Here is a 25517-nt window from a genome sequence, read left to right as displayed (position 1 = left end):
GCCTTTTGGCAGTCTCTTAGCATAAATCAGGGGAAAATAGACACATCGGAGCCCATGCCAACAAGGTACTTCACACTGCCAGCCCATCCCATTACAAAGAGATGCCTGGATACTGTACTGCACCTGCATGCACCTAGGCCCGTTGCAACTGGCATTTGCATGCAAGCTGGGAGACTGACACTTTGACACTTTGTTGCCAAATCTGGAATGATACCAGCAAAAGCCACTCGGCTGCTGCTCTGATATTGGCAGGATAGTGTCAGAATGGCTGGTACTCCACTGCCAGTTACAGGAGCTGGATCAGTGGCAGAGGGATCTGCTGCCACTACAGTGCCTGCTGACCCCTGTCTGTGAGTACACCAACCACTCAATCTGCATGCTGAGTGCTACCACTGTGTGGTCAGGTCCTGAACTAGGTGGTGCAGGTTGGCATCCATGCTGGTGACTGCAGGAGATGCATGTTGCCGGAGAGTCACATTTGCTGGCACTGCTATGACATTGTAGTCTGCCATGGCAGTGGTACTGGGCACTGTTGCCAGTGTGCCATGCACCACATCAGCCAAGTCTGTGATGGCATCCAGGTGCATTTCTGTTTGCATGGCAATAACTGCTTGCATTTGGGCTGGGAGGCTGCACATCTAGATAGCATGCAACATTGAGTTTGGAATCATGTTGGATTGTGCAATGCTCCACAGGCGGTGCAAGAACTGAGGTGGCTCCTGTTGCCATATTCCTCTTGGTGTAGCAATTGATGTACTCATTGTTCCTGTGGTGATGAAAGTCACTGGATTAACTCCTCTTTTAGTCACTAATATAAAGTTTGCTTTGGCAGGGCAGTGATTATGTTCCACACTTCAGTAACATAGCCTTGATCTAATTGGCTCACGATTTGTCCAAGTTTGGCGAGGTCATAGGTGATGTTATTGCTCAGGAAAACTGCCTCCTCTTGGCTGAAACCCATGATTGGGTCATGGGGCCAAAAGGTTGGCAGCCTAACCATCATCCATCCAGTGTTTGCTGCTGCTCCTGTAACAGTGGGAAGTGCCAGTGTGACTGTGCCTTGTGCATGCAAGTTTTCCTCGGCTGGTTCTGGGTAGGTGGAGACCATGCCTGGAGATAGTGTCTTCAGCTTGCTCTCTAGCCTCTGGTTTGTGCTAGCAGCTCATGTATTGTCTTTTAATTACTGTCTTTTGCGGTTGTTCCAAAGTGATCATCTTGCTTTAGTGCCTAGTTCTCAATAGTTTGTTCACAAACAAATAACTCTTTCTATGAAAGAATGTAAGTGATAGATCACTTGCAGTTCTGTGTCATTCACACCAATGAAAGTTTGTCACCATGTACTTAGCCTAGTAATCATGTCAGGATCACCAGTGAAGCAGGAACATGTGGGTATCAATGCTTCTATGTCAGTGGTGCAGTGAGCTGATTTTACTGTCGCATCCATGCACTTTTTCAGAATGTAGGCTATGGTGAGAATGTGGTAATGGAAGCTGATAAGTAGACTTTTGCCAAAAATGTATTTATTCTGCACAAAAGAGTTAATGAACAAGTGACAAAAATGAAATCAGATCACAATGTCTATTAACCGGTGATTGCAATAACTGTGTTTGCATAATAGTTCCACTTGAACACCAGTCGCAGAGTGTGTACACTCCACAGCAATGAGCAAGTTGCCAATCATATGAGCACAGGAGAACAAAAGATGCATGTCAGGAATGAATGAACTTTCCTCACGATCTTGGGGTGCCATGTATTTTGTGGACATGATGAAGTGAAAGTGAAATGAATAGAGAGCGCCAAAGAAACTTCTATACACATCAGTGGGGAGCTTACGGTTAAGCTCAACACAAATGATCTGTGAACTGAAGTTATAGACTCTCAAAAAAATGCATCTGTTCTATACAGTGGCTCTGTTTGCACAGCCGTTGCGTTTTGCCTACCTGCACCCTTGCATGCCACACATTGCCAGAATTTTGCCTATCAGTAGGTTTGCATGCCGACAGATATCTGATACCGCTAACTTGGGCCGGCCATGAGTGGCTCCAGCTCATTCACAGATGTTTGCAGCACAGCTGCCGAACCATGTCAAGAGAATTAGAAAATTATGAGTGAAGAATTCTAAGTCTGATATATTATGAAGAGACTGTTAAACATAAATACATGAAATTGTGCATAAGACTGCACTGTAGTTCCTTCTCTAGATTGTCACACAGATGAAAAAATGGTAGATATCGAAATAGATGACAGAGGGATAGAAAAACAATTAAAATTGCTCAAAAGAGGAAAGGCCGCTGGACCTGATGGGATATCAGTTCTATTTTACACAGAGTACACAAAGGAACTTGCCCCCCTTCTTGCAGCGGTGTACCATAGGTCTCTAGAAGAGCGTAGCGTTCTGAAAGATTGGAAAAGGGCACAGGTCATCCCCATTTTCAAGAAGGGACGTTGAACAGATGTGCAGAACTATAGACCTATATCTCTAATGTCGATCAGTTGTAGAATTTTGGAACATGTATTATGTTAGAGTATAATGACTTTTCTGGAGACTAGAAATCTACTCTGTAGGAATCAGCTTGGGTTTCGAAAAAAGACGATCGTGTAGAACTCAGCTTGCGGTATTCGTCCACAAGACTCAGAGGGCCATAGACATGGGTTCCCAGGTAGATGCCATGTTTCTTGACTTCCGCAATGCATTTGATACAGTTCCACACAGTCATTTAATGAACAAAGTAAGAGCATATGGACTATCAGATCAATTGTGTGATTGGATTGAAGAGTTATAAATGACCTTGTGGATAACATTGGAAGTTCACTGAGGCTTTTTGCGGATGATGCTGTAGTATATCGAGAGGTTGTAACAATGGAAAATTGTACTGAAATGCAGGAGGATCTACAACGAATTGATGCATGGTGCAGGGAATGGTAATTGAATCCGAATGTAGACAAGTGTAATGTGCTGTAAATACATAGAAAGAAAGATCCTTTATCATTTAGCTACAATATAGCAGGTCAGCAACTGGAAGCAGTTAATTCCATAAATTATCTGTGAGTAGGCATTAGGAGTGATTTAAAATGGAATGATCATATAGAGTTGATCGTCGGTAAGGCAGATGCCAGACTGAGATTCATTGGAAGAATCCTAAGGAAATGTAATCCAAAAACAAAGGAAGTAGGATACAGTACACTTGTTTGCCCACTGCTTGAATATTGCTCACCAGTGTGGGATCCATACCAGATAGGGTTGATGGAAGAGATAGAGAAAATCCAACGAAAAGCAGCGCACTTCATTACAGGATCATTTAGTAATCGCAAAAGTGTTACGGAGATGATGGATAAACTCCAGCGGAAGACTCTACAGGAGAGATGCTCAGTAGCTCAGTACAGGCTTTTGTTGAAGTTTCAAGAACATAACTTCACCGAGGAGTCAAGTAGTATATTCTCCCTCCTATGTATATCTCGTGAAGAGACCATGAGGATAAAATCAGAGAGATTAGAGCCCACACAGAGGCATACTGACAATCTTTCTTTCCACGAACAATACAAGACTGGAATAGAAGGGAGAACCAATAGAGATACTCAAAGTACCCCCCGCCACACACCGCCAGGTGGCTTGCGGAGTATGGATGTAGATGTAGATGTAGATGTAGATGTACTGGTAGTTTGAGTTTGTCTTCTGCTGTAAATTTAAAGGAAGAATATATGTAAAATTAACATGTTATTAGTTAATAATTCACCAAAGGTGTTTTAGCAATACTAGTATTATTTAGTTAGGTAGGATCTATCATTTGTCTAAGGCAAGAGATATGTGATGTACCAAATCATTTTGTTAAAGTGGTATGATGTACCATATTCTTAGTACCGATGATGAATGATGACTGTTTATCACAGAAATACTAACTCAGTGTGGGTCATGACTTAATTACTTGGAAGCAGATGCAAAGTTCAGAGGGATGAAGAATTTAAAGTCATTCGTTTCTTGGTACATGAGTGGCTCCATCAATAAAAAATTGGTCACATGATGAAGCTGAGATTTTTCATGTCTCTTTGGTTGGAGATAGTACAAAAGGACTTGGGTTTTAGGATAGGAAGGTTGATGTGGTGATGCTAGGGAAACAAGACTCTGGGTTGGCTGTCAAGTTTGCTTTTTATTGCATCTCCGTGTGTTTGCAAGGAACATGCAGAACTGCACAGACACCAGTTTATGATTGCAGTAGGCATAAAACATAAATGAGGCTTACTAGATTCACCAATAAATTACCAGAAAAAAGGCCATCCCAGCCTATAACTTTATTAAGATTTGGGTATACATAGTAACATATGGTACTATAGACCATGAAACTTGGAAATGCCAGTATATATTTTTCTAACTGAACTCTTTGGTTCAAGTACTCATCACAATGAAAATCACATACAGACGTAGGTACATGTAGACAAATATATGATGGAAACCAATAACTGTAGTCCAAAGACACATACAGGCAAGTTTTGTTAGTCCTTCTACATCTACATCTACATCTACATCTACATCCATACTCCGCAAGCCACCTGACGGTGTGTGGCGGAGGGTACCTTCAGTACCTCTATCGGTTCTCCCTTCTATTCCAGTCTCGTATTGTTCGTGGAAAGAAGGATTGTCGGTATGCCTCTGTGTGGGCTCTAATCTCTCTGATTTTATCCTCATGGTCTCTTTGCGAGATATACGTAGGAGGGAGCAATATACTGCTTGACTCTTCGGTGAAGGTATGTTCTCGAAACTTTGACAAAAGCCCGTACCGAGCTACTGAGCGTCTCTCCTGCAGAGTCTTCCACTGGAGTTTATCTATCATCTCCGTAACGCTTTCGCGATTACTAAATGATCCTGTAATGAAGTGCGCTACTCTCCGTTGGATCTTCTCTATGTCTTGTATCAACCCTATCTGGTACGGATCCCACACTGCTGAGCAGTATTCAAGCAGTGGGCGAACAAGTGTACACACTTGAATGAAGATAATGCTCACTCACATGGGATCCACTGTAGGCTCTCAGTCATCCTTGGCTGGAACTCTTCTGATCACTAGACTCCTAAACTCTGCCATGCGTGACATTTGAGGACCTTTATATACAGTGTTTGGGGCCTTTTTCTGAAAAATGGAACATGACTATGTCACTTTTCACCTCCAATTCACAATCAGTGAGCATGAAATCAGTGGTTTCTTAATGGGCTGACAAAATGGTTTTGCTGCAAGGGTCTTTGTCTATCTTAAATCTTCAGTGGAGGAAACATCAACTGACTCTCAACAAATACATTTTTGTTTTGCATCTCACTATCAACTAAAGGAGTAGCACCATCCCTCTAATACAGAATGACAATTTATTTTTTATTTATGAACATAGACAAATACAGACAAGCAGGACTGATCAATCTCATTCTCACACCAGAAACAATTGAATTTTCCATTGACATTCTTGTCAGCTGTACGTTCCAGTATTCAGTATTGCTTGGAGCTGTTCACAGGCTGTGGTCTCTTTGCTTGTACTTGCAATGATGTCAAGGGCAGTATGACTGCTCTTGGTGCCACACACACCTCGAAAGGAATACCTTAGACAAGAATACAACAACCACAACTTACAAAAATGAAAGAATTCTAATATTAACAAGAAACACTCTTAATTCTCAACTCATTCTGCTTGTTCATTTATTTGAAGCTATAATATGTGGATATAAAATCAACATTTGTAAGGGAGTCTTTGTACCCTTACATGGTACACTGTCCGTCTCTACCTAAGTTACAAGACTTGCACCTAATATTGATACTCAGCTGATTTTTTTTTTAACCCTTCATTATTTGTCATTCAGTCAACACACCTGCCTTAGAGTTACACTGTGCTCCATAGAGTGAGGACATTTTTGACAATCAAAAATTATGTTTTGGATGAAAAGAAGTGAGTTAGTCTGCTATGGTCTCTCAAATTAGATGAATACAGCACAGTAATGTCAATTATCATATGGCAGACTTTCATTGCGTGAGGTGTTTCCAAACTGTGAATGTTGAATGACTGTATGCTGATAAAAGAGGAAGTTTGTTCTATCATTTCACAGAAATTGGATGACTGAGTACTTGTCTCCAATTTCCAGCACAAGACCAACTGGACTGAAAATGAAATCAACAAAAAGAAGAGATGCAGTACAGAGGGGTGGTAAATTTACCAAGTTCAAGTTTATAATCTGAGGCCAAATTATAACAGCCTCTGAACAAGTCCATGTCCCCACAAAATTAGTCATCTCATTCCTGCACTGTTTTATTAAATAAAGTAGATGTTGGTGCTGATAGAGGTAGTGATTCCATTTTGTGAGCCAACAAACTAACTATCTGCTCCTGTGATGTTTTTGGACTACAATTACTGCTGCTTATATCTTTCTTCCAAGTCTGCCCACATTTCCAACCTTTGTGTTAGATGTTAGGATATGAACATGAGAAAACATGTTACCACTGTGTGTGTGTACTGTGCATTGAACTGAGGACCTAGAAATGACAGAGAAGCTTCATCCCTGCTGTAGCCCTCAGTGGTTCACAACCCCACAACAGCTTACAACAGTCCAGTCACCCCACTGCTGTCCCACACCGATCGCAGAATTGTGTAGTGTTAGGGGCCCAGTGGACACCCCCCCCCTCCCCCCTCCCCACATCCCCCTCTACATCCAGGATCCCAGGAACATCTCGTACCAGATGAGTGTAACCCCCCAAGTGTTTGCATGGACAGTAATTATGGTGTACACATACGTTAAGACCGTGTTTGCACAGCAATTGCCGACGTGCGTAACTAAGGGGGAATAAGGGGAACCAGCCCGCATTCACTGAGGCTGATGGAAAACTGCCTTAAAAACCATACACAGGCTTGCCAGCACACCTTGACACTTATCCGCTGGGCGGATTTATGCCAGGGACCAGCACGTCTTCCCGTTCAGGAAGAATTGTGTTAGACAGTTCGGCTAGCCGGGTGGGCATCACCACTGTTGTCACATGATACTAGCATGGTATACAGGCATTTAACTTGATACAAGTGCGCATATATCTTTCCCAAATAAATGGTATACAATGTCAAAGTTGTACCAGGTTATAAAATGAGCAAATAATGCATTTAAAAACAATAATATACACTGCATGTCCGTAAGTTATTTTGTGAACAAGAAGAGCAAAAATGATGCAGCTTCCAGAGGTAGATACCAGACTCAGTAACATTAAGTGAGAAAGGCTAAGTAGTTGGCTGCTCTTGATTTTTATCCTTTATTGCTGTGGTGTGAGTTATGAGATCACTTGTGTCACATACTGGAATATTCTGCCAATGCTCCCTTCAGGTGGCACACCGGTTGCTCAGTGGCTTTGTGCTCAAATTGGCCCCCAGATGAAACAGACTGACCTTTTAATCCTGAAAGCATTCAGAAATAAACTGAAAGCATTCATCATTCAGTGTGCATAACATCATTAGATGTAATTGTGTAGACTTCCACAGCAAGAATCAGCTTATGGAAGACTTTTCTGATTGTGATACCACATTTATTTATTTATTTATTTATCCTGAGGTAAAAAAATACCTATCAGTAAATAAAATTGACATTTTGACTGTGTCTGTCTCTACTGATGTATTTTGTTACTCACTGTTGTTTATACTCACAAAACTTTTAGTTTTTCACAAGGTAATTATAAAATTGATTGCCGTGAGAAGGAAAAATTAACCTACAATTTACTTAAAACATCAGTTTCTGTTGTAAGGTTGTCACAACCTGAGGTAAAAAAATACCTATCAGTAAATAAAATTGACATTTTGACTGTGTCTGTCTCTACTGATGTATTTTGTTACTCACTGTTGTTTATACTCACAAAACTTTTAGTTTTTCACAAGGTAATTATAAAATTGATTGCCGTGAGAAGGAAAAATTAACCTACAATTTACTTAAAACATCAGTTTCTGTTGTAAGGTTGTCACAAACAATGTCTGCATGGCTGCAAATATAAAACATAAAATTATACTTTTTTCAAATATCAAACAATATGTACACCCATTATTTCCTCTTTTTTCTGTTGTTTCCCCAACTTGTTGCTCCTGTATTTGTAAAGATTACATGTAATCAATAGCATTCTCAAATGCAGTAGCAGTAGTGTTTCCTAAATATTAGACCAAAAATTCAACTAATGATCTGTATTTATTGATGCTCCATATCTTTGTAGGTTCCTGGTTGGATCAAAGAAAAAGATATTCTTGTTTAATTCTTATCATCAGCAACTTATTCAGTTAGTTCAGTATAAAATGTGTTTTACCACAAATAATTTTATTTACTTCTTTTCTACAACAGGTACTATAATGCAGTTTACAGCTGCCTTCTGAGTAGTGTATTACAAAACCTAGCTGCAGAAGATGAAACAGCAATTGCAAATGAAACTCTGTCTATGGGTGTTCAACAGAGAATAGAACTAGCTCGTGCTGTTTATTCCAACAGGTAATAAGTTCACATCTATTTGAAGGAAAGTATGTTTCATAAAGATACTGTATGGAAGGCAAAATAATTCCTCTTATTTCTTTTAATCAAATTTTCTTTATGTCTTTTAATCAAATTCATGGTGTCTATCATCAAGGCAAAACTTAAAGCTAACTTAACTCTAGAAATATCTACGTAATAATATGAAACAAAAATTTATGATCATTTGGTTATTTGCAGTATTATTGCCTTGCATCAAGTTAACATGGTATTCCAACAATAAGTAAAAAAGTTAATTTGAGACAATGTGGAGTTATTTGCTACTAAGATAAAATGTCACAAATGCACCTAAGGACACATGAATTGATGGCAGAATAAATGGGTCAAAATAATTGAAATTTAGAAGTAACAGTTAAAACAATGAACAAATGAAATGACTTATTAAAATTGAAAATGTCTTACCCCATTTTTTCAATCTTAAATACAAATAAAACAATAATTTTCATTCTTTGTTAAGTTGTACTGTCTCAGGAGTTTTGATTCTTGGTTTACTGTCTGAGAATCGGTCATATGGAGCAGTAGAACTAACACTGAACAAATATAATCACCAGAGAAATTTTAAAAAAATACTTCTTAGGAACAGCAAATTTCTTTCAAATAAATATCCAATATGAATATGGCCCCTGTCACTTGATTTTATGTCTTCATTGGACTGATGCTTTTGAATTATATAGTAGGCTATATCATTAACCTGAATATTGTTTTAAAAACCACAGTGCTTCAGCTGGAATGATCCACTTGTTGGTGGTACTTTCTTACTTTAGTCTGGCAAGTGAAACTTTGTTTCCAAAATTTACCTTATCTGGAGCAACATGGGGTCATGTAAGAATGTGCTGTCTATCATTTTCTTGTAATTTGGAGTCTTCCTTTTTAGAAGTTCAATGGACAGCATTTTTTCCATTATTGATTGAGAGCCATAAATTTATATTTTGAAGATCTTCAAGATAAAGTACATTGGTGTAAATTGGAATCAAAGTCATTTATAAATATATTTCTGAAGAAAAATTATAGTCTTCTACTGAATTGTGAATTTGCAAAATGACTAAGTCCCTAGAGGTACATTTTCAGAAACAACAAAAAACTGTCTATTATCTTACTGAAGCAAATATTCCAAAAAGTTATTGCATGATGTGTTGCATACATCAAAATTACATAAAACTGTCATTACAAAAGCATGACCTTGTAATCTCTTTACGTTCAAATTTTGGTTTAAAAAAGGACTTCAGTCGCTTTTCAAATTAACTTCAGTTGTGCTTCTTATGTAATAAAATTCGGAGGTATAAACACAGAAAAATGTATTTTCTTTATTGAAAAACACATTCAGAATATATAGAACAGTAACTTATCCAGAGAAATAAACATGCATGACAAACTTTCCCATAAAAAAAGTGCAATTTTACTCATTTGTCTTTGTTTCCCAAGCTACAAATTTCCCATAAAATGCTCTAGGTTTGTTACAGTCAGGAATGTACTTAAGCATTTTGTGTATATCTTTAATTTTGTTTTCTTTGACTAGACATGCACCATTTGGATAAGCATGTCTGCATGGTAATTCTGTGATATGTGGATACGGTGGCCCAAGGATGAAAGAGTGTTCAATTATTCCTCCTGTAAATGGTTTTGCCACAACTATTCCTATCTGTTCTGCAGAAAAATAGAATTCGATAAAAGCTGAAACAGTGAACAATACCTTTTTATCTCTTGGAAAGTGCTTAACAGATGAGTCTGTGGAAGTGGCATTACTTTTGATATAATTTGGCCACCAGTTGTTGCAATCATAAACATTCTCACTTTCAACAATAGTAACTGTAAAATTTCCTTTAGTGCTAGAGCTGACTATGTGTTAACACACTTCCTTCATTGTGTAGAGTCTGTCTACATATCTCAGTCTTCGTTTCACTACAGCAAAGTTCCTATCATTTGGCAGAAAGGAGTGTCCTCTGATAGGGAAAAGAAGTCTTATGTTGAAAACATGCTGCTGAGCACTTATAGCTGTTAAAATCTGATGAGAGTGTTATTCTTATTCTGGCCTGAACAGCCATCACAGAACAACCTGAGTTCTTTAATACTATATGACACATAGATATTCAAAGAATGGAGAATAAAACTGCATACCTCATTGGGAGTTTTCTTAGCTTGCCCATATGGTAGATGTAGAAGGATACTGAGTTACAAATACAAGTACAAATGTTTTATTCCACTGTTGAGCTTACTTACATGCAATTGGAATCATCAGTGTTAACATAATAATAACAACAATAATAATATAAACTTTGAGATGACCAATGTTAATAACTACAATATAATAATCCAAGATGGATACAGTACATATTTGTGCAAATATCAGTAACATCAAGAAGTTTCCTAATAGATCAATTACAAGATAAATGAACTACATAGATCAGTGAATGACAAATAAATAATCAAACAGATAATTAACAATAAGTACATGAAACAGTAATAAAATAGTTGCACAGTGTGGCGTGTGTATAGTTTGCAATTAATTTATAGTTCTTTCTCATAAGAAAATTGCTCATTTGTCACATACTCAAGGAACTCTTGAGCAGAGTAAATTACTTTACAGAGAGACTCCAACATTTGAACTCATAAAATCCGAGAGGAAACACAATTTATTGATGAACAAATACAGGGAAATCATACAGCAGCTCATCAAGTTTTCATAGACAGTTGGACAGTTCACTACACTTGAACATGGGCGCCATGGGTAGCACGAAGAATATCAAATCCATAATCAATTTCATGCCATGTGTTGCAGAGCATCTGTTCTGTGACAGAGTTGATGACAATTGTTATTCGCTGTTTCAAGTCTTGCAGGTCCATTACTGGAGTAGCGTGTACCCAGTCTTTCCACAAGAAAAAATCAAGGGGGGTTATGTCGGGCAAACGTGGCAGCCAAAGAATTGGACCTCCACGGCCAATTCACGATGCGGAAATATGTCATTTAAAAATTATTGAACATCAAGGCTCCATTGGGGTGGTGCCTCATCCTGTTCAAACAGCACATTTGGCTGCAAGTCTGTTATCTGTGGCATGGCAAATTGTTCCAACATGTGCAGGTAGATGGATCCATCCACAGTCATCTCCTGAAAGAAAAACGGCCCAACAATGCAATTTATCATCAAACCACACCACACATTAACTTTTGGACAGTCACGCATGTGTTCCCTAGGTGCATGAGGATTTTCAGACCCCCAGATGCGCACATTGTGACGATTGACAACCCCTCATCAGTAAACATCACATGTGATAAAAATGTCTCGTCCGCGGCAATGCGATTTAACATGACACATGCAAATTCTTCTCGCTTTGTTCGATCATCACACTTGATTTCTTGCACAACCTGCACTTTATATGCATACAAACGTAATTGCTGATGAAGCACTTTGTGCACTGTTGAACGTTTCATGCGAAGTTCTCATGCTGCCTGTCGCACTGACTTTTTTCGAATGACCGCCACACTTGTTCCACATGATGTTCACTGATCCCAGGCCTGCTACCACCATGCCCTTTTGCAACACTCCCAGTAGCCAAAAACTGATCACACCACTTCTTTATAGTCTTGAACGATGGGGGCGCTTTCTTGTAAACTCGACGAAAGTTTCTTTGCACTTGAGTCACCGATTTTGTCTCTACGTACCACCAGACCACTTGTGCATGCTCCTTCATATCCTCCATTTTGCTAAAACAATTGATTGCAGCTCCACTATGGCCACTTGGCGTATCAAATTTGCACACCTCAAACTTGTTGAGTTGCTCTGTCTGCCCCTTCAGGATTCACAGGTCCACCATCGGAAATGAGAGAGATATAGGATATTAAAATGTTGGAGTCTCATTGTGGACACCTCAAAAAACTGTTTTTAAATTTATTTACTGTCACTGTGTAGGCATTTTCAGGTAATTTGTTGAAGTAGCCAGGAGCAAGATATTTGTAGCTGTTATGTGACTTTGTAAGCCTAGCATATGGCATATTAATTGTATGTCCTCTTCTTATGTGATGGTCATGAACTCTTCTCCTTAAGTAAAATATACTCAGATTCTCTTTAACAAAGACAAGGCATCTGTAAATATACAGGTCAGGCACTCTCATTATATTTAGTGTTTTAAAATATTCTCGACATGATTCACATGGGGTAAGTTCTGCTATGCACATTGTGGCTTTCTTTTGCCATTTAAACACAAATTTTGAGTCTATGAATTGCCCCATAGTAGTATTCCATAACTCAGGTGGGAATGGAAGAATGTAAAATATGCATATAACAGAAGCTCTTTATGACACTGCTCCTCAGCTTGTACAGAAGATACACTCCTGGAAATTGAAATAAGAACACCGTGAATTCATTGTCCCAGGAAGGGGAAACTTTATTGACACATTCCTGGGGTCAGATACATCACATGATCACACTGACAGAACCACAGGCACATAGACACAGGCAACAGAGCATGCACAATGTCGGCACTAGTACAGTGTATATCCACCTTTCGCAGCAATGCAGGCTGCTATTCTCCCATGGAGACGATCGTAGAGATGCTGGATGTAGTCCTGTGGAACGGCTTGCCATGCCATTTCCACCTGGCGCCTCAGTTGGACCAGCGTTCGTGCTGGACGTGCAGACCACGTGAGACGACGCTTCATCCAGTCCCAAACATGCTCAATGGGGGACAGATCCGGAGATCTTGCTGGCCAGGGTAGTTGACTTACACCTTCTAGAGCACGTTGGGTGGCACGGGATACATGCGGACGTGCATTGTCCTGTTGGAACAGCAAGTTCCCTTGCCGGTCTAGGAATGGTAGAACGATGGGTTCGATGACGGTTTGGATGTACCGTGCACTATTCAGTGTCCCCTCGACGATCACCAGTGGTGTACGGCCAGTGTAGGAGATCGCTCCCCACACCATGATGCCGGGTGTTGGCCCTGTGTGCCTCGGTCGTATGCAGTCCTGATTGTGGCGCTCACCTGCACGGCGCCAAACACGCATACGACCATCATTGGCACCAAGGCAGAAGCGACTCTCATCGCTGAAGACGACACGTCTCCATTCGTCCCTCCATTCACGCCTGTCGCAACACCACTGGAGGCGGGCTGCACGATGTTGGGGCGTGAGCGGAAGACGGCCTAACGGTGTGCGGGACCGTAGCCCAGCTTCATGGAGACGGTTGCGAATGGTCCTCGCCGATACCCCAGGAGCAACAGTGTCCCTAATTTGCTGGGAAGTGGTGGTGCGGTCCCCTACGGCACTGCGTAGGATCCTACGGTCTTGGCGTGCATCCGTGCGTCGCTGCGGTCCGGTCCCAGGTCGACGGGCACGTGCACCTTCCGCCGACCACTGGCGACAACATCGATGTACTGTGGAGACCTCACGCCTCACGTGTTGAGCAATTCGGCGGTACGTCCACCCGGCCTCCCGCATGCCCACTATACGCCCTCGCTCAAAGTCCGTCAACTGCACATACGGTTCACGTCCACGCTGTCGCGGCATGCTACCAGTGTTAAAGACTGCGATGGAGCTCCGTATGCCACGGCAAACTGGCTGACACTGACGGCGGCGGTGCACAAATGCTGCGCAGCTAGCGCCATTCGACGGCCAACACCGCGGTTCCTGGTGTGTCTGCTGTGCCGTGCGTGTGATCATTGCTTGTACAGCCCTCTCGCAGTGTCCGGAGCAAGTATGGTGGGTCTGACACACCGGTGTCAATGTGTTCTTTTTTCCATTTCCAGGAGTGTATATGGCACATACCAATTTGCCACATGTCTTCCCTATGTGGCTATTCCAGCTGAACTTTTGATCTATATGAAATCCTAATAATTTTACTGTTTTGTTATCATGAGTGGGAGCATTCAGATTGGTTACAATTGCTTCAGTTTTACTATCATTTTTCTGCAGTACATTTGTCTCAAGCCAAGTAGTGCACCTCTCCATTGCCACTGCCATGCTGTCTTGAACATTTTCAAGATCTGTATCACATGTGATGAGTGTTGTGTCATCAGCATATAGCACAGCATCACATGATACAACTGCAGATAAATCATTTATATAAATAATGGAAAGGAAAGGTCCTTCACAACTGGAAGACATTCTGACATATGATTATTTACCTTAACTAACTATTTTCTATTGTCCAAATATAACTGCATTAGGCATAGGGCATTCTCTCTCACTGCATAATGGTAGAGTATTTTTATTAGAATATTGTGGGAGACCATATCAAAAGCTTTCCTGAGGTCCAACAGTGTTGCACAGCCAATATCTTTATTTTCGAAACAATTGTGTATTTATGCTACCATTATCTCAACTGCTTTGACTGTAGAATGAATGGATCTGAAACCATACTGTGAGGAAGTTAGTATATGATTATGTTCAAAATATTGACTTGTCTGTTTATGAATGCAATATTCTTCTATTTTTGATATTATGGGTATAAGTGATGTTGGTCAATAGTTATCTGGTGATGCTATATCTCCTTTCTTATGTACTGGTTTAACTACAGGTATTTTTAAACATTCTGGATAATTACCTTCAATTAAAATTTTGTTGATTATTTTAGTCAGTGGTGTTACAATTTGATTTCTGATATATTTAATAACGTATTTTGAGAGACCATAGTCATCCTCTTCTCTAGAATTACTGAGTTTCACTATTGTTTCATTGACCATCTTCTCAGTTATACAAGTCACGTGAAAGCTGTCTGTCTGCTTACTGTTCATTTCTGGCAGTAGTGCCTCTGCCTTACTCACTTTCTCCATAATGCTGTTATCTGATTAAGAACTGACAAAATGCAAATTTAGAATATCAGATGGAATTGGTGACTGGTATACTTTATCATCACAGTTAGTTTCTGTTTTAATAATTTCCCATGTAGCTTTGCATTTATTTACTGAGTTCAGTATATATATATTATTTGCTTTACACTCAGCTGCCTTGATTTCAGACCTGTAAATCTTTTTCACTTTTATGTACATTTCCTTGTCATCATTACTGTTCTTGGACCTATCATGATAGAGTAGCATTATGGTTCTTATTCTGCTTAGATGTGGGTTGTACCAGCTTTATAGATTTTGTGGTTTGGTGTAACGATTTTGCTTTGATATTTTCTTGCAGTGTTTAGGACAACATGCTTCAAAATTTTCAGTTAACAGTCCTAGAAATTTGTTGTTAGATTCATGTGCACTTGCAGTGGCAATTATTTTATTACATTTTATTAAATTCAATTTATTTATCAACTTGTTTACCTTTGATTCATTAACTGGTCTTATAATTTTTCTAGTCTGTGGAAGTTTCAGTTGCTTCACTGTTAAGAGTTTGTCTGAGCCATAGTCCCTCATGATCTGGAATGTCTAGCTTGATTGTGTTTAATTCTGTTTGTTTAGATGAAAATTACAAATTATGTTATCTATACATGCTTTCTATTTTATGGGTTTTTCATTTACACAACTGAAGTTAAGGGATGTTAATGTATTTTACAAATGATCAACCTTTCTATTCTTAAACCTAATGTCTATATTGATATCACCAAATCTGTAATTTTTGTATCTGAGTAGCAAGAGTATCAGTTTCACCAGAAGCTCCACAAGCAGGTTTTCTTTGTGTTTTGGGGAGTGGTATACTGAATCTATTATAATTTCCTGGTTTGGCAACATTATAGCTGCAGCATCAAATTTTGCTTCTATACACAGTACACTCACATCTATAACTATATAGATTAGGTTCACACTATTTTTAACATACAGGGTGTTACAAAAAGGTACAGCCAGACTTGCAGGAAAGATTCCTCACACACAAATAAAGAAAAGATGTTATGTGGATATGTTTCGGGAAATGCTTAATTTCCATGTTAGAGCTCATTTTAGTTTCATCAGTATATACTGTACTTCCTCTATTCACCGCCAGTTGGCCCAATTGAAGGAAGGTAATGTTGACTTCGGTGCTTGTATTGACATGTGACTCATTGCTCTACAGTACTAGCATCAAGCACATCAGTATGTAGCATCAACATGTTAGTGTTCATCACGAACGTGGTTTTGCAGTCAGTGCAATGTTTACAAATGCGGAGTTGGCAGATGCTCATTTGATGTATGGATTAGCATGGGGCAATAGCCGTGGCATGGTACGTTTGTTTCGAGACAGATTTCCAGAACGAAGGTGTCCCGAGAAGAAGACGTTCGAAGCAATTGATTGGCATCTTAGGGAGCATGGAACATTCCAGCCTATGACTCGTGACTGGGGAAGACCTAGAACAATGAGGACACCTGCAATGGATGAGGCAATTCTTCATGCAGTTGACGATAATCCTAATGTCAGCGTCAGAGAAGTTGCTGCTGTACAAGGTAATGTTGACCACGTCACTGTATGGAGAGTGCTACGGGAGAACCAGTTGTTTCCGTACCATGTACAGCGTGTGCAGGCACTATCAGCAGCTGATTGGCCTCCAAGGGTACACTTCTGCGAATGGTTAATCCAACAATGTGTCAATCCTCATTTCAGTGCAAATGTTCTCTTTACGGATGAGGCTTCATTCCAACATGACCAAATTGTAAATTTTCACAATCAACATGTGTGGGCTGACAAGAATCCGCACGCAATTGTGCAATCACATCATCAACACAGATTTCCTGTGAACGTTTGGGCAGGCATTGTTGGTGATGTCTTGATTGGGCCCCATGTTCTTCCACCTACGCTCAATGGAGCACGTTATCATGATTTCATACGGGATACTCTACCTGTGCTGCTAGAACATGTGCCTTTACAAGTACAACACAACATGTGGTTCATGCACGATGGAGCTCCTGCACATTTCAGTCGAAGTGTTCGTACGCTTCTCAACAACAGATTCGGTGACCGATGGATTGGTAGAGGTGAACCAATTCCATGGCCTCCACGCTCTCCTGACCTCAACCCTCTTGACTTTCATTTATGGGGGCATTTGAAAGCTCTTGTCTATGCAACCCCAGTACCAAATATAGAGACTCTTTGTGCTCGTATTGTGGACGGCTGTGATACAATACCCCATTCTCCAGGGCTGCATCAGCGCATCAGGGATTCCATGCGACGGAGGGTGGATGCATGTATACTCGCTAACGGAGGACATTTAGAACATTTCCTGTAACAAAGTGTTTGAAGTCACGCTGGTACATTCTGTTGCTGTGTGTTTCCTTTCCATGATTAATATGATTTGAAGAGAAGTAATAAAATGAGCTCTAACATGGAAAGTAAGCGTTTCTGGACATATGTCCACATAACATATTTTCTTTCTTTGTGTGTGAGGAATGTTTCCTGAAAGTTTGGCTGTACCTTTTTGTAACACCCTGTATACAGATACACTACCATGTTTAATACTTGTTCTACAGTAGCTGGTAGACAATTCATATCCAAATGGTACACTTAATTATAGTTTCTTGTCGCTAAACCAGTGTTCATTGATTGAAATCACAGTGCAGTTTAAGTTTTCCAGCCAATACTGAAATTCATTAAATTTGCTCTTAAGCGACTGCACATTAATATATAAGAACATTACACTTGTACTTATCTTATTGTGGTTTTCCTAGCCCTTCAGAAAAAATCATTGAGATGGGATGAAACTGCTGCTGCTTTCTTCTTCCTCAGTATACAACCATTTGATGGGTTTTCCAGTGTTGACTGCTCCTTCAGATGGCATGCTTAGTTTTCATATTATGCTTAAAGAAAATTGCAACAGTCATTAAGTGACAAGAATATATACCCTGAACTTAAATAAATAAATGTTTAATTCCACCGTTGAGCATTTTCAAATGCAATTGGTGTTGTCAGAGTTAACACAATAATAATAACAATAATATATACTTGGATATATGTCGTTAAATACAATAGAATAATTCAAGATGGATACAATACATATTTATGCAAATGTCAATAACAACAAAAAGTTTCAAAACAGATCAATTACAAGATAAATGAACTACATAGTTTAGTGCATGACAAATAAATAATCAAACATAATTAACAGAAAGAACATCAAACAGTAATAAAATATTTGCAAGTGTGGCATATTGATTGATTCATTGATTTTTATTTGGTCCCATTTGATTACATTTTGTACAAAATGTGTACCTTTAAATAGGACAAGTCAACTTAAACTGATTTTCTTACAATATTTAACCTATTTATTACAATTTAACACATCAAAGTGGCAGTACTTATAATAATGTTGCATACATTTGAGGGTGATATTCAGGTTAGTTACAGCAAACAACCCCCATTTAGCAGTAGTTCATTTATTCTCCACTAAACACAAAGCAAGGCTCACAAAGAACTGACATGGTGCAACAGAACAAAGGTAATGCTTAGCTTAGTTCACAGAAAGAAGGATGCATCGATAATTGAGTCAATTTCATCGGTGCCACACATGATTCACCCATTTTTAGATTCTGAAAATTATTTACATACTACACTATACTCACAAACACAGTTTGCGGGTGGAACAGAGCGACAAGGATGATGTCTCTGGTGGGCATGGCGAACACACGAAGCATGTCCAGGTCGATGTTGGGCGGGAGGGAAACACATTTCACCAGGTGGCAGGGAATGACAGAGATTATGTCATGAGTACTGCATGAAGAGAAACACACAACGAACACTGTATAATTGTGCAGTATTATTGAGATGTCGTGGATTATGTCTGGGGGGACAGGCACAGACACCTCGAGCGAGGGCACATTCAAGATGGGGGGGTGTGAGAAACCTCGACAGGGTGAGGCAGGCAACGGTGGAGAGATCGAAGGGACCAGTGAAGGGCCCGGCAGCAAGGGCATGATTGTAGTTAAGCTCGATGTGGGGAGCATGTGGTCACTCGAGGGAGTGCGTGAGACCGGAGTAGAGGGCGAGGTCGGAGGAGAGCTTGACAACTGGAGCTGGAAGACATTCGACTGAGTGTGTAAGTGCGACATGGTGGGAGTGGTCGGAGCGTCATGAGCCACGATACTGAGTGGCGTGGTCGTGGCCTGAAGGAGAGTAGAACAAGGTTTGACATGAGCAGGCTTAAGTCTGTGGAGAGAGACTGTAACAGCTGAATCTTTCATCTGGATGTCATAGGTGTTGGTTGAGCACCGGATAACTTGGTACGGGCCGGTATATAGAGGTTGGAGGGGAGCACAGACAGTATCATCTCGGAGCACGATGTACTCGCAATTGTCCAGAGATTTCTGGACAAGAACCTTATGGCGGGAGTGGCTGGGGGTCGGAGGGATATGGAGGTTGATGAAGTGGCGTCTGATGTGGTCCATGAAGAAAGCTAAGTCAGACTGAGGGAGAGAAGCAGAAGGGCTTACAAGTTCTCCAGGGAGAACAATGTTCTAGCCATATACGAACTCAGCTATTGTGCCTTTGAGGTCTTCCTTATAGATCGCATGAATGCTGAGTAGCACAAGGGGAAGGGCCTCCATCCATAGAGAGTTGTGGCATCAAAGAGCCGCCTTGAAAGTGCGGTGCCAGTGCTCAACTAGCCAGTTACTTTTTGGGTGATATGCTGTGGTATGGATGCGCCAGATGCCACAAATGTTACAAATTTCGTTGAACAGGGCCAACTCAAATTGTCTGTCGTGGTCAGTCGTGATGATAGCTGGACATCCAAAACGTGATACCCATGACGCGACGAAAGTTCAAGCAACAGTTTTTTCCATAATATTGGGGAGGGGACAGCCTCAACCCAGCGAGTTGTGGGGCCGACAATGTCAATATGAACATGCTGGAAACGCCCAGGAAGGATCAGAAAGGTGCCGGGGGGGGGGGGGGGGGGGGGGGGGGTTGAAGTGTGCTTGTGTACTTTGCAGCATTAGCACGCGATGCAGGAGCATTCCCATTGCTGGCAGTCCTTGTTGACATTTCTCCACACAAAGCGCTCCGCTACGAGGCAGGCGGACACACAAACACTGGGGTGGGCTAAATTATTCAATGCATTGAAGACAGCTCAATGGAGCATGGTTGGGATGAGCGGGCATAATGTGCCCATAATATTGTTGCACCAGATTTCACCAGAAATGCCAGGCAAGGTGGTGCAGACGAAGTGTAGTGAAGATGTAGAGACTGAAATCAGGTTTGATGGGTTGGAGGTTAGGCAGTTCAGAGAGGTCTAACAGCGAATGGATGGTGTCAACTCGTGAAAGGAAATCAGCAACTATATTGTCTGCAAACTTTATGTGTCTGACATCAGTGGTGAACTGAGATATGAAGTCCATGTATGTGAAGCGGCGAGGAGGCAGGTCAGCTAGCGGGTTTGTAATGGCCGCAGCCAGGGGTTTGTGGTCCGTTAAAACATAGAAAGGGCATCCCTCAACATCAGTCTTAAAATGTATGATCGCTTCATAGACCGTGAGCAACTCCCTGTCAAATGCAGAATATTTCCATTGTGTATTGGTGGGCTTGCGCAAGAAGAACTGCAGAGGCGAAGCTTGGCCATCGATTGTCGGGCTAAGGAGAGCGCCGATGGCAGTATCGCTCTCGTCTGTGGTGATGAAAAGCTGTGCATTGGGATGAGGATGCGCGATGGTGCAGACCTCAGCATGTAGATTTTTGAGGGCAGTGAAAGAGTCAGCCTCAGGTAGATGTCGGTGATAATAATTAACGATCCCCAGAAAGCGCTGGAGCTCTCTGAATGACGAAACTCTCAAGGGGGTGGTGAAATGCCGTCAGCAGAGACCCGAAAACCAAGAAAAGTGACAGCGGGTTAATGTAGCTGCAATTTTTCCTGGTTGGTCTCGATGCCTGCTGCCGCAAGACTGTTCATAACAGTTTGCACATGTCAAATGTTGTCCTCGACAGAGGAGCTGAACACAAGAATGTCATCAAGATATGCAAAGCAGAATTTCAGGTTGAATAGCACTTCATTGATGAAGTGTTGTCAGGTTTCGGCTGCGTTTTTCAGACAGAAGGGCATGAATCGAATCTGAAATAACCCGATCAGGATGGTGATTGCTGTCTTCTCGATGTCTTCAGGTGCCATGGGGAACTGGTGGTAGGCCCATTTGCAATCAATGACAGAGAACGTGGTCGCACCTGTGAGGGAACTGGTAAAATCGCTAATGTTGGGTATGGGGTAGATGTCCATAATTGTTCATGCGTTTAGTCGATGGTAGTATCTGCACATGCACCAGGACCCGTCTTTCTTGAGTGTCATATGTATGGGTGTAGACCAGCTACTGGCAGAGGGTTCAATGACGCCGGAGCTTAGTAGTTCAGAAATCTGATTTTTAATGTCGGAGAGGCGCTTGGGACAAAGTCGACATGGTTTACTGCAGACTGGGGGACCTGGCGTGAGGCGAAGCTTGTGAACTATACTGTTGGTGATGACAGAAATGTTGCCGGCGGCACGGGAGGCTGTTTGTTTAAAATGTGTGGTGGGCGGGGCAAGCAAAGCGTGCTCCTGGTGTTCGGAGCCACTCGGCGGATCCGGCGGGAGCCAAGGCAGTGAAGTGTCCCAGGAGTCAACAAGATGGCCGCCAGCCCGCAGCAGTGGCACTGTGGTCGGGTGAGCTCGGTAGAGCTCATGAGCTGTTAGTGAGTCCATTGTCAGAGGGTGCGGCCTGTGGCAGCACGGTCGCGGGCGAAACGTTTGGCGTGAGTGCACTGTTTGTGTTGTCAGTGGCGGTCGCACGGCGGCCTGCAGGAGCCAAAGTTGCATAGTTTGAGGTCCTGTCCACAAGGGGCAGGGTAGGAGCTGTCAGTTCAGGAACACGTGATGCTCGTCGCGATTGTGCACTCGTGTCCGGCCTAGTGTCAAACGCTGCCATATTACGAGGGTGTGGCCCTGCGGAGCTGTCAGTACATGTTATGGTAGTCTTGATAGCACAGTTGTGAGGGGTAGCATGAGGTAAACACACGGAGGCTCGATTGCTGTGACTGCAACCAGATTCGGTGCACTTACTGACCTTGCTTTGCCCTTGCTGTAGTATCTGTAATTCCTTTGCTGCATCGGAGAGGTGGAGCTGAGTTTCGTGGAGCCGGAGGGAGAGCTTGAAGGTTTCCTTCTGTAGGTGAGTGATGTTTTCAAGCTCGACAAGGCACTTCCGTGTTGTTTCTTGTAACATCATCGACAGATATGAGCATGTACGGATGAAATGAGCCCGGACCGATGTGTCATCGGGGGGTTTGCTCGACGGAGCATAGGGGAAGTGAGTCTTGGACGGGTGATGAAACACGGTGTTTCGCACTAGGTCTGGTGAAAGTTTGTGGTGTCACAAGAAGTCAATGCCTAGTATAGGTTCATCAATTTTGTCACTAAAAATGTCCACTCGAGTTTGCAGTTTGCAGAGAGTGAGAGGACGTGGGAAGTTGAACCTGAGCATTGTAGTTTAGTAGAATTCATGGCCTGCAGTGAAGTATGATGAGGGCTGAAGTTCAACGATGCCAAGGACGTTGGCAGCAGCGAAAATGTCTTTAATGTAAAGTCATCCGCTTTTATGCCATCATTCCCGTACAGAATGGAGCACTGGGGGGGGGGGGGGGGGGGGGGTGCCTGTCATGTCGTGTGCATGAGGCGGCACCCCGACCTACCTGCGATTGGCGTTTGGGAAGTAGCAGGATGGTCTGCAATTCCGTGCCGCCTCACCAAACCATGTGTGGAAATAACAGTATGGGTAGTGCGGTTGCATTTCCTGCGGAACGTTTATTGCCAGTGGTGGTGGCCGAGGTTTGGTGGCACAGTAGGCTCAGTTGCAGGAGGGGTTGTGACCATGGGCGGAGCAGGTGATGTCCTAGTAGCTTGTTTACTGCTTCCGGGAGCAAGCGGAGCGGTCGGCACAGTGCGGCCCCGGCCACGTCCGGCCACAGATGATTAGCCTGAACCTGAGACTTGTCAGGTAGGCAGTTGCAGGCAAAATAGGGCAGTGATGCATCGTGTAGCTTGTCAGAAATTGTCATTCTTTGCTTGACAGGTTCGGGAGACCTCTGAGGCGGAGCAAAGCAGATGTGAGGAGATAGTTTATCTGACAAGATGGCGAGGAGAGCTGTGTCAGAGAGTTGATCGGCGCTGACCAGGGCACGTAGCCATCTCCAGAGCTGGGAAGGTTTGTCATTGCCTAGTTGTTCAACGTGGAGCACTTGCCGTATTGCTGCCTCAGTTGAGCATGCAAGCCGACGTAGAACTGTCTTTTTGGCTAGAGTGCGTCGGGTAGATGAGTCTGGTGAGTCGACCAGGTCAGCAATCAAGTTCTCCTGGTTGGACAGGTGGGTGATGAGGCACATAAATCTGGTTGACTCATCGAGTTTGTAATGGTCAAACACTTCGTCCACAATTTTGAACCAGGTTGCAGCTCTGTCGGGATTAAATGGCGGCAGCGTCAGTAAGCATTGTAGAATGTTCGGAATAACAGGTTGAGTTGAGTTCATCGGGGCACTGCCTGAATCGAGCTGTTCTTGCTGTAGTATTCGAGGAGAGTGTGCCTCCAGGGGATGTGGCAACACCGGCTGTTCGGGTGGCAGCATGAAAGTGACACGTTGTGGTTGAGTGCGATCCGTCACAACGCAGAATGCCGATGCGGGTGAGACACAGTAATGTGTCGATTGCAGTTGTGGAAGCTCAACATGTTGCAGATGTGTTTGGATTGACGCATCATGGAACCTCGACTGGAGCCGGTGCGGGGGCGACAGGTGAGAAAAAGTTCAAAGTTTGAGAACGTGTGTTAGTCCATGGAAAGCTCAATGTATGATCGGAGCCGAGGCCACCTGTGATGCAGGGAGGCTGTGGAGGTGTGGGCTGTCCAGAAGCACAGTGCAGGAAATGATGTTGAATGTGGGATGGAATGTGTGAATGTTCACTGTTCATAGTCACTCCACTCAAAATGGTGTGTGGATAAGGTGAATGTTGTGGCACAAAACACTGAGGCGTAGCAGTGGGACGGAGGTGGAGGTCAGGCACAGATAACAAGTTATTGTTCCTGTTGTAGGCCGAGGTATCAAAGTAGGAAGGCATGTGCTGATGCTGAACTGAGGCAGGTGCAGGCGTAGTTGGATGCTGTGGAGGTTGATCTGTGAACGAAGCAGTCCTGGACGTGTGGCAGGTATCTGCGTGGTACTGCACGGATTGCAGTTTGGCAAATCATTGTCCTGGTGATGGTAGGTTGTCCAACAAAGCATTTGCAGAAATCGGCATTGGTCCCGCACTGCACGGAGATCCATAAGAGGTAACTGCACAGTTGATGAGGGAGGGCACATGTGGTGGAAAGAAAGGTGTTTGATAGCTGGAGTCATGCACACTCCTAACTAACTTATTGTTGCAGGCTTGAAAGCATCCGGCAAATTAGGCCTAATCGTCGAATGACAGTCATGTTGCAGTCCTGGCGGGTGTACATCACCCGCAACATGATGCATGTCGATCACAAAATCCGGTGTTAGGCGCTGGTCCAAAGTCATTGTTCAAATGCTGTGTCAATGTAATACACACGAAAATAACCAACACAGAGCTCGTGGACACAGTAAAACGGCAAAAACGGAAGACATTATAACTTGGGGTCACCGATGAGGGAGGTGTTCGGCTTAGTTACACCAAACAACCTCCATTTAGCAGTAGTTCATGTATTCACCACTTTACACAAGCAAGGCTCACAAAGAACTGATACGGCGGAACAGAACAAAGATAATGCTTAGCTTAGTTCACAGATGGATGCATCGATGTTGGAGTAGATTTCATTGGTGCCACACATTATTCACCCATTTTTAGATCCTGAAAATTATTTACATACTACACTATACTCACACATATGTTTTTCTCTCAGTATTCATGTTCTCATGTTATTTACACATCATAATATGTTCTGTTAGTTACAGTACCTCTATAACAGTAATAATAGCATTTTCATTCATTGATACATATATTCTTCTACACTACAAAATTCTTTCTCCATTAAATGATCATTTAAAAGTTTTTGGAATGTCTTTTTGCCCACATTGTCCTGCAAACTCTTCGGAAGGCACTTTATGAGTTTGACACCCAAGTACCAAGGACCTTTTCCAGCA

General features: G+C 42.2%; 1 protein-coding gene across 1 annotated transcript in view; it reads left to right on the top strand.

Moving 5' to 3' along the window:
- LOC126162473 (ATP-binding cassette sub-family C member 12-like) overlaps positions 1-25517 on the top strand; it is a 516794-nt gene that overhangs the window by 242657 nt on the left and 248620 nt on the right. Inside the window, exon 15 of the mRNA XM_049919007.1 lies at positions 8333-8476. Within this exon, the coding sequence (XP_049774964.1) occupies positions 8333-8476 (144 nt within the window). The remainder of the gene's footprint in view (positions 1-8332; positions 8477-25517) is intronic.

Source organism: Schistocerca cancellata, chromosome 2, assembly GCF_023864275.1.
Source record: "Schistocerca cancellata isolate TAMUIC-IGC-003103 chromosome 2, iqSchCanc2.1, whole genome shotgun sequence".
In the NCBI taxonomy this organism is placed as follows: Eukaryota; Metazoa; Arthropoda; class Insecta; order Orthoptera; family Acrididae; genus Schistocerca; species Schistocerca cancellata.
This window is presented reverse-complemented; position numbering and strand designations above follow the sequence as displayed.